This window comes from Conger conger, chromosome 6 (genome assembly GCF_963514075.1).
Source record: "Conger conger chromosome 6, fConCon1.1, whole genome shotgun sequence".
In the NCBI taxonomy this organism is placed as follows: Eukaryota; Metazoa; Chordata; class Actinopteri; order Anguilliformes; family Congridae; genus Conger; species Conger conger.
In genome coordinates, this window is record NC_083765.1 from 57,327,373 (window position 1) to 57,338,625 (window position 11,253).

The 11,253-nt window shown below is 39.2% G+C and overlaps 1 protein-coding gene across 1 annotated transcript in view; it reads right to left on the reverse strand.

The window, feature by feature from the left end:
- LOC133130307 (low-density lipoprotein receptor-related protein 4-like) overlaps window positions 1–6,862 on the reverse strand; it is a 94,586-nt gene extending 87,724 nt beyond the window's left edge. The window contains exon 1 of the mRNA XM_061244784.1: window positions 6,595–6,862. Coding sequence (XP_061100768.1) covers window positions 6,595–6,652 — 58 coding nt within the window. The 5' untranslated portion in view covers window positions 6,653–6,862. The remainder of the gene's footprint in view (window positions 1–6,594) is intronic.
- Window positions 6,863–11,253: the final 4,391 nt, after the last annotated feature.

An 11,253-nucleotide genomic window follows, 5' to 3' on the forward strand; every position in this document is an offset into this window, starting at 1 on the left:
AATAATGTATTAATAAAAAAGTTTTATTTGTGACAAGCTAATCTGAATAAAGTTTGTGAAATGTTTTTAAACGCCAGTGTCATCAGTGGGAATAGTCTTAATTTAGGCTTTTCCAGGTGCCATGTAGAAAGTGATGGATCTTTTTTTGCACAAGAGTAAAGACAGTTCCAACATCAGGACATCGCAGGAACAGGACAGCTGCTTCGGCTGCTATGAAGACATCAATGACAAAAAACTGCACGCCAGTCCTACAGATTTCACAGATATAATCTTGTTAAAGATGAAGGGCATATAGACCACTATCCATCCAAATTTATTTTAAAAAGTGATAATTCATTATTCTGCAATTCTCTCCACTTGAATGACAACCGGCACATTACTGACTCACCGAAAAGGGATGAATATCTGTGCAAAGGGAGGGGGTGGAGGGGTATTAAGGGCTAGCAAGAAATGTGAAAACACTCGATTACAGCACCTTCAAAGACTAACAATGAGGGGCAACAGCTGCAGGCCACATCAGAACTGAGGGGGTGGGGGGGAGGGTCTGCAGACAGAACTGGGACAGAGAGACAAATGGTCAGGGTAAAAAAAAAAATAAAAAAAAACCAAAGAGTTGCAACTCACTATAAAAACAGTCGCAGCCACAGTGAGAATGCAACCAGAGAAAGGTGCTGGGTGTGTGTGCATGGGTGGAGGTTGGGGGGACAAAAGAAGTCCTGTCCTCATTGGTGCCCCCACACCCATTAGAGCACTATAAAGTGGTAAACGCTTTTAAGCAGGGGTACGCTCCGCCCCTCCCCCGGCCCGTCCTCCAGGCCCCACCCGGGCCAGTTCAGGGGCCGTCTCGGTCTCCAAAGTTGTTTTTGTTAACGAAGGTCTTTAAACTGATCTAAACTGTACCGGCAGGGGATGTGAAGAGTCTGTGGGTTAATAACTGTCAGACATCACTGCCACCAAAGGGAAAGCTCTCACTACCGCTCCACTACATCCATGACACACCAGTTTACCGCACATTTACTAAACTGGTTTATAAACGCAGACACACTGCAGCAGTATGTGACCGATTCAGGTACTGAATGCTGACATTACCAGATTGCTAGTGAGTTGTGTGTTGTGTAAACAATGGCCAGGGCATGTTCAATTTAAACCTACTATGTAGTCCAAAGCACAATGACATCTGGGGAAACAGAACACCAATATCACTGCATTAAAGTTATTTAGCTGACGCTTTTATCCAAAGCGACTTGCAGTCGATTAGACTAGGCAGGGGCCAATCCACCTGGAGCGATAAGGGCCTAGCTCAAAGGCCCAACAGCTGATCTGATTGTAGCTACACTGGGGCTTGAACCACCAACCTTCCCAGTCCACTAGTGCCACTAGGCTACAGGCTGCCCCTAGGATTGCTAATGAGGATTGTTCAACACTGTGTTGTGGGAACAATAGCATGGGCATGTTCATTTTAAACCTAGGTAGTCCAAAGTGTAATGACATCTGAAGCAACAACACACCAATGTCATTCACATTTCCCACTATTGCCTTCACCCTCCCAATGGGCCATTGTTTAGGCTCATTATATACACCATTTAGTTGACAGAAAGAAGTATATTTACAAAAAAAAGAAAAGAAAGAAATTTGTTAGATCTCAAACGCTTACCGTAAGTTAATGCTTATGTTACACAGGGAAAATCACACATGGCAATGTGCCTCTCTCAACCATTGGCAAAGCACTCATCTCCTAAGGCTTTCTTATTGCACTCATATCATTCTTCCATTTAGAGGCTGTTTCTGGCCTCGGCGTGAGATATGGTTCCTGCCACTCACCATGCACACTGCAAACATTAAGGGTAATGAAAATAGTCCCTGCCAGCCTGCCTGGCCTAAAGATAGCATCTGATATGCAGTCAGACAGCAGCTATGTGCCCTCGTTATTATAACCTTACCTAGCACGAGGGACCAGGAGGCAGGAAAACCCCCCATTCCCCACAAGTAAGCAGATAATAAAAAAGTTGATTTGCTCTTTCCAACGACACCCACACAAATGTGCTCTGGAGTCGCGCTGTCAATTTGAGTCTGATGCACTGAGGTGAAGCATACACTGAATGCAAAAACTCAAATGCATCTGAAAGAGTGTGCGCATGTTCAGAAGCCATAACCCGCAACAAACTAGGATGCATAGCTCTACAAGTGCACTTCTGCCCAAGCTCAGTGGCGCCGGAACTGACGGTAAAGGATGAACTGAAGTCAGGCTTAAGCCCAATGGTGCGTTCATGGTATCTCAAAAGTCAGCAGTTTCCAGCTCCCAATTAGGAAAAGTCCAATCAAACGGCTATGAATGTCTTCATTCCGAGTCGGAATCTCGGGCACCCCCAAGAACAAAGCATCAAAGATGAACATTGTGTTAATCTTTTTATTCTGGGCAGGCATAAACTTGGTATGGTTGGAGTGATGCTAATTACGTTGCCCCTTTTATCAGGGTTTCAAACTTCTGACTCAAGCAGTGGATGCACCATAAGATGTCACCCGACTTAGTTCCCTAGGAAGAGGAATAAATAGCACTCTCAAAAGCAGTATAGTGGAATACATGGAAGCAAATACCATGCTGAAATCAGTCAGCTTGTACTGTAAAGAGGCCTATTGATAAGTATCTATGGCTGGGATTCAGCCAACATCTTAAGGAATTGCCGAAATTAAGTTGTAAAGACAGCTGTGAAGAAATTAGCCACTTGCATTTCATTTTAAGTCCAGACCTATGTTATCAGTTATATCTCAAACTGACAAAGGCAGGAGAATCCATCATCTCTTCACACCTACTTCATTAGCTCCAACTACATTGATGTTTTTCAAGACACAGATGGTAAGTACTGGAACTGTTCCCACTGACACTACTGAGTAGTATGCCTGAACCGGTCAGAGAAAGAGACTCATTTCACACTTTGCCTTGCTCTCCTGAAAGCAAATGAGATAAATTACCACTGTTTCTCCATTCCACATCTCAAGTTTGTCATGTACTTGCACCCCAACTGATTCCAAAAAAAAAAAAAATGTTTTAAATGGAACTGAAAATATAGTTAACAGATATGACGCATATCTCGCAGTCCAAAATGTAAACGTTCATGTACATTCAGGGCTGCAGCTGTCATAATGGGCTTCTCAAGCAGAATTATGAACTACTAGTGGGGTCCACCGTCCAAGGTTGGACTAAGTTGCTGAACAGATGCCGGTAAGACTGAAATCACTAACCGACAAAACAGACATCGCACCAATCTGGGCAAACTCACAGAGGGAAAGTCACGCTCCAACAGCAGGAACAGCGCAAACAGCATGACGGACAGCCATTGAGAGCATTTCGAAAAAGCATTTTGAAGGTGGAATGCCTGTAACAGACATTAATGCCAAAAAATGTGCAGCCTGAAGCAGACATACATACCATTGTACTACACCATTACTTGCAAATTGCAGAGTAATGGGTCACATGGACAATTTTTGACTTTGAAGGTAAAAATCCATTCCCCTGAGTTTTAGAGGATCGAAAATGGCCAATTTACATTCACAATCCTGGTGCAGTAGCCAAACCAGTGTGGGGATGAAGGCAATGCTTAAATGGGAAAGTCACGGCTCAAAGTATTCCATTCACACACAAATTCCCATACTTAAAGGGGTGAAACGCCTGGAAGCTGTATGACACTGGTCAAGCAGTAGTAATCCATCACCATGGTTACCTAACCAAAATAGTCACTTTACTTCCTACGTTACATAATGTAATATGTATGGAAATTGAAGGATATAAAAGCATGATGATAATATCATCATTATTTATGATGTCAACTGTCAACACAATACGGAAAAACTAAACCAAAACAAAAGAGAAAATGACTTGCTTACTTGCAAGGTTGCATGGGTGCCACTGAATCTGTGAAAGTTCCGCTATGTTTGTCCTGCAGGGTTTTGCTACTGCATAGCCTACATTTCACAAGACTGAAAACCTCAAACTTTCATAAACTGGAGGAAAAGAAATGGATGTGACTGACAAAACCTACCAGCATGATAAATTATTTAAGCACACTTTCCTCACTGCTCCCCCGTGGATTGAACTGAAATGTTTCTGAAAAAAATTAAAGCAGAGCACAGCAAGAAAATATTCCCACATCAAAATGACTGCCACCAACTATGGCAGAACTTTCTGGATACTGAGGTAGAAGAGTGCGTATTTACAAGGTCAGAGCCCCCATACCTTTTGTTTAACACTGGGCCCAAGAGCAGTTAATTTGCCCCGTGTCTTTTGTGCATTCAACTCAGCCCAAAATTGTTTAAGACTTCAGGGTTCACTCGCTTTCTCCTGACAGACCCTTCCAAAGACTGATAAAAAACACAGACTAAGAGAGGCCTTTCCATTTAACATGTCCCTGGAGGAGCAATTTTGTGAACTACAGCCTCAGCTGTTCACCGCAGACAAAAAACAATTCTCTAAACCGTGTTTTATCAGTGGTGCTTCAACCTTCTGCAATGAGGGCCACTCACAGACCTATTATTGTTCCTGCTCACATCTTACATTATGCCCCTGAGACATGGGGAATGCCATCTTTAACCACTGACATCTCTCATCGCATTTACTCAGGAAGGTTCTCAATTTTTCCTGGTTAAACGTTGCAACACTTCGGTTGTAACACAAGGTTTTTTAAATTCAACTTTTCTGAGGCCTTACTCTTCAAGGCATTATATGATATATTATAAGGTAGATATATATTTTTTATTTGAATTGCCTATTAATGCCTATTAATAGCTGGCTAAATGTATTTACATATGCTTATATAATTAAGCCAATATTGGAGAGGATTTTCACCAAGTTGTGACTGAGGTTCACTATACACATGCAAACCAAGAAAAGCATTAGACTTAACTTTCTTGGCTTATGCTGCTGTCTACTTCCCACAATATGAATGCTTGTATAGGACTATACGTAAACACACCACATACTCAAAGCTAAACTATATGAAAGTCAAATATATTATAACATTTTTTTTAAATAATGCTGCAGACACAATGTTTAATCCTAAAACAATAAAGAATGTGGTACATGAGAACACAGCAACTACAATCGACGGCAACATATGACTCCTTTCCAAAAGGAAATGTGCATAGGCTTACTAAAGTAAACATATTTTTAAGGAATACTGTAAATTGTGTTTGCGAATTGTTTATCAACAGTATATACCATTGTATTCTAAGAGCTTGTTGCTCAAAATACAAACAGAAAATTAATAAGTTGTACTAAAATGAAAAAATGAATATATTTAAAAACAACTGTGGTCTCCACAATATTGCTGAGAAAGTGTTTATCAGAGTACACGTGTAAACAGCTTCACAATGCAATTTGATTTGCATGGGTTCTGTGGTCTTGGGGGAATTGGGGGAATTGTTAAAAAAAAACAAAAAAAAAACACACATCATGCACGCCTGAATTGGCTTACACGCAAGAGCTTAGAATTCATGCACTGTATTCTGCAAATTGAACTGTATGTATTTTAGTATCGCAAAAAGAGTTTATCAGACATTCCCTGTATCTTTAAAAAGCTGCCCGCGACACCTCGGCCAGGTTTCAACATTCCAGCCTGCGCGAGACTGCTGTTCCAACATGCTGTAAATACAAGCTGCTAAAGTGGTGGACTTGAAACCCCATTACTCATGATCTAGAGTGGGGGGCTATGATGCACAGGACTGGATGCAGGCGTGAACAAGTCATTAACACCTCTATGCAAATAAGACATTATAAAATTAGACATTATAAAAGTTTGACACAGTATATTATCTAAATCAATAGCCACCGTTATAATCATACTGTAACATGCGCTATCCAGTTAAATACCCTGTAAGTGACCGTAAGTAGTAACACATAATGGAACTCAATTAGACTAATGGACTAACAGACTGTAATATAAACAAACAAAGGCATAAGTTTGAGCTATCCTGTCTTACATTTGGAGTGCACTGTGGTTTTAAAACGCTTTACATAGGCTATACGTTGAACAAATCCGAGGATAGAACAATCAACCTTAAAATAATATAGCTATAGTATTGACTGTTCAATACAATACATACTATTGATAATCTTCGCAATAACGTGTAGGTTCTGCATTGTTTTACATTCATGTTGCGTTCCTTTTCCAGCAGAAAAAAGAAAAAAGAAAAAAGAAACAGTTTATCTTCATTTTGGAGAATGTTGTGAGAGATTTGTTCGAAATTTACAAATATCGTAGGTAGGCTAGCAAAATGTTACCATAAATCACGTCCGCCTACAAATTATTATACAAAACAAAAGCACAAAAAAGACACAATAAACAGGCCCCTACATCATAACCTATTATACAATGGCAAAGATCACCAAAGAGCATAGTAAACAGCTGCAAGACTATTCAGCAAAAAGGGGTATTGTTGAACGGAACACGAGTTTGCGCGTCTAGTTCACAACATCATTTGACAGCAGACACATTCAAGAACGGACGTTCATATTCCCTATATATCGTGTATTTTAAACGTACTTTTGAAAGACATACAAGGACACACGTAGAAAGGCAATCTCTCCGAGGCTGCACTTACCTTGAAAGCGAAATAGCAAAGTTATAACAGTGCCGCAAAGCACCCAGGCAAGCTTCATTTTGGAGGTTGCCTCTGCAAGTTCTGTTTTTGTTTTTTTGCAAAAGCTCTTATTTGCCGATTAGAAAGAAGGCCAGTTAAAGCTGGGGATGTGAGACTAATTTCATATCATGGTCGGATTGATTCTTCGTGTTCCCACGATACCCTATGTGACTATGCGTCCTAAATTGAAAAGTTTCGCCGCTCTATTACTGACTACTCTGTGCAACTACTACTTCCTCCAACATGTTCTGCCTTCCCCTACAACGCTGGAGGGATCAAAAGAGGCGTCGGACTGTACCAACTCTTACACAGGGGATGGAAAGTTAAATAACTAGCTGGTTCAAAATAGAAACATCGGAGAGCTCAAGAGTATTTTCACAGCACATTTAAATGGTAATATATAATCTTTCTGGATTATAAAATGTATTAGTTTCGTGCTTTTGTTTAGATACTATATGAAATACGCAGGACCACCCCCGGGGGTGTGTTTAATTTTATCGTGGTCTTGACGGTTCGTTGTGTCATTTGCTAAGTTATGTCTTGTTAAAAGCTCATGCCAAAATAATAAATAGTGGAAATGGGCAACAGAAAATGTAGGTCGAGGCTACTAAATGTTACTGCGCAATTGTCTCCAATGCAGTTCACAATGACGCGATTATAGCACGTGTATTAACCCCCTACTCCAAGCCTTTCCCCCGCACGTATCAGCACTTTGTGCTACATGTCTATTTCTAAATGTTGGGAAAAGTAAAATATTCAGTAAAATGACCAGATGTATAAATGGATAAAAAGTAGCACTGTAAAATAGCGCGTGTGAAATATCAAGTTGAAATGCAACAAGAATACAAATGTAGCTCATTTAAATATTGCTCATCTATTTGAAGCTGAGTGCTACTTTACTTAATCAGTAATAATGTGATAGCTTTAAACTCAAAACATGAATAATTACTGAAATATTAAACAGGCTTTAATTTAAAGCCACTCTCTAATTTCTTGGTTATATCTGTCGGTGACATAGAACGCTGAAATTAATAGAAATCAAATGCTCTCAGATTATTCCTGTTTGGATATGCTTGTTAATTATAAAGCAAAAACAGATACATGATCAGTTATCAGTCATGTTCACATGCTCTCATTGGTTTACCATCAGACAGTTTGAGTAGCCAAACACTGTATTCGTACTTACATAAATGCTCAAACTGTCCAATGATTCATGTACTGGTAATTAGCTTGTACATAATTCCATGGCCTAAAATGGATAAACAGCAGCTTAGATAGATTAGTCCCTTTAATGGAAATCTACAATTGCTTTGTTATTTCATCTTGTCCTTATGCAATAAATACCATTACCTTCAGAGCAGTCCATAAGTATTTGGACAGTGGTATCATTTCTGTTCTTTTGGCTCAGTACTCCAGCACGCTGGATTTGTAATGAAACAATAAATAATGGGGTTAAAGTGCAGACCGTTACCTTTAATTTGAGGGTATTTACAACCATATCAGGTGATCCATGTAAGAATTACGTCCATATGCCCTCATGTTCCAAATAGTTGATTTTGGAAGCCTAGTGTTTGGCCTATGTCGCTTCCTTTTTTTCTTATTCCTCAGCCTCATAATGGCTTCCTTGACTGTCATTGGGACAACTGTTGATAAATTCTAATAATAGACTCCAAATGCAATGAAAAGCCTATCATCAAGAACAGATAGTGAAAGGTTTCTTATACCTGCACTAAGGAAGCAATTGAATACATGAATACATCTGATTTATCAGGAACAGCTGAAAAGTCAACTGTACAGTTACCTTTGATCCCCTAAAATGGAAGGACTATGTATACAAAGGAATGTAATTCCTACACAGATCACCCAATATGGATGTAAATACATTCAAATTAAAGTCTACAGTCTGCACTTAAACCTTATTTTTATGGTTTAATTTCTGGAGCACAGAGCCAAAAGAACAGAAATTGTCCCACTGTCCAAATACTTATGGACTGCACTGCAATTAAAACAGAAAAATAGCCTTCATAAGTACACAATGTAAACACACACACACACAATGTAAAGAAGTCAGGTGATATCATGTCACAGATAGAGACGGCCCAGACAATTTTTTATGCGTGTAGGCTGCTTCTCACAGATTCATAAAATAAAAATATTGAATACTATAAAAAAATATGCAACGGCCTTTTGATGGTTATGAATGCGGCATGCGACAATGTAGCGACACTACTGTGTCAGTCACTGTTAAGTACCAACTGACTTGTCAATATCCATGCCTTGGGAGGTGTAATGTGATAATTGTCTAACATCTGTGATCAAAGAAAACTCTATTGACCTCATGCTGCAGGAAGACTGAGATTCAGGTGAGAAAGCTTGGGTGACCCTAATCATAGGGTACATTGTCAACTGAAAATAACTCATTCTTTGCAATTCTATAGAAAAATGTCAAATGTGTGTCAGCTTCCTCAGATCTTTAATAGGGCAGCATGTTAGGCAAAACAGTTTAACCAAAGGGATTGAGAGAGCTGTAATAAATTCATGACTTCAGTCCAAAACTTGAAAGCCGGGAAGACATTTTCCAACTACAAAAGATGCTCTCTTGAGATGACTTTCTTTGAATTGTCAATCATGGCATATTTCTTTTTTAACCTAGAAAACAAAAATTAAAATTATAACTAGCCACGGGCTTTGATCTGAACCTGCTTAATAATGGTATATAATCCATTAAATCGTATTTGGTATCGATGGTATTCTGGTATTGATAACACTTGCGTGTGAATGGCATTTCTGTTTACCATGCAACAAAAAATAATACTTATTTTATAGCATACAATAATGTTACAATGTGTTTCTCTATTCAACAGAACTCTCCACTAATTAGTGTAATCATTCTTAGAGGATGGATTCATGGAATCAAGTAAGCCTTATTCACTGGGGGGATTAAGTAAATAAGACTTAAATAATAATAAAAAGACCTAATTCCAACACAGTCAGTGTTATGGATCAAGATACAAAACTTGAAATTCTTTATGAGTTTTTCTGGGATAATAAACCAATAAGAACACGTGTGTATAACATTATGAGCTTCCATAACCAAATCTAGAAAACTTTTTCATGTCTGATTACAGCCCTTCTCTAAGACAGGGATATCCAATCATGTGCCACAGATGGCCGAACGTGAGCAGGTTTCCATTCCAACCTATCATTACACCAGCTGAATTAAGTAATCAGCACACCTTCAACCAGGGTGGAGTGAACTAATCGGTGAAATCAGCTGGTGTAGTGATTGGCTGGAATGAAAACCTGCATACTCTTAACACTCATGATTGGGCACTCCTGCTGTAAGACCTTCCATAGTAACATTTACTGTACAGTGCACCAAGCCACCCCAATTAACCATGGAAGCACAATGTGATGGGCAGCATGCAGCAGTGACTGTCCCAGTGAAAGAGGTGGTGGAGTGAGCTTAATCTACTCTAAGCCAGGCCTTCTCTACTAGAGGGCAGCTGAACTATAAAGCTTGCCCAATGTGTCAGGATTATCTACCCACACACATTACGATGGTCTGAAGGCTGAAGCCACTCAAACAGTACCTACTGAGGTCTGTATACATGCCTCACTAGCCATCGCATCCTGATGCTTTATTATCACTCCCAGCAGACATCAACCTCTACTGCAAATAACAAGTGGGAATGGAGGTTGGGATAGCCATTACCTCCCAAGGTGCTGCCTGTCAATCTTGGAAGTGCATGGATTAAAAGCCTCGGAGTTCCTTTTTAAAATGCATTAAAATTACAGTATGTGCTCAATTCTACTGTGCACTGGCTGTTTTCTTATCAGGCTTCTCTTTGGGCAACCCCTGAAGAAAAGTTATTTTTTCTCATATTAGCATAAAGTAACAGGAAACATATGTAAAGAGTACAGATACAGCATTTGAGCCCAATAATTGGATATTTAATTCGTGAACTTGTCAGACAACATTTTCCAAATAAAAATTATGTTTTATGCCTGGATGATGGGTGCCAGCATAGCTTGATTTTGGTAAACACACTGATACACTGTGATACACTGTGGTGATATAATGGTTCCTCTTTTTTTGAAAAAGAAAACCTGAGAATGTATTTGCACTTGCAATAAACAATACATTTTTGCAGAAGTAAGGACATTATTTAAATGAATTAGGCAGTAATGATCACATGCACATTAATATGCATGTGAAAAAAATTTGCATATAAAAAATCTGTGTGCTTCGGTTCAGAGACAACATCCAGCATCGATCCCACTAATTGAAAGATTTAATAAATCATATGCAATTCTATGTTTAATCTAATGCATGAAGGTAATATACTGTAAATGCTGAGTCAGATCAAACTATGCTATGAAAGCTGAATGAGAAAAGATTAATGAGATTAAGTGTCACCGTCATTATGGCATTGCCTTACTGTAAATGCTTTGTTGATGCTTAAATATCCATTGTGATTTTGATGCCACTCCCAAATGGCCCAGTTTTAGAAAAATGAGTAAGAATAAAACTAAGAATGCTCCTGTGATCCTAGACAGAGAGGGGGCAATGCAACACATAGGCTGTGTGACTACAGATGCAGAAGATGTCTTACTCAG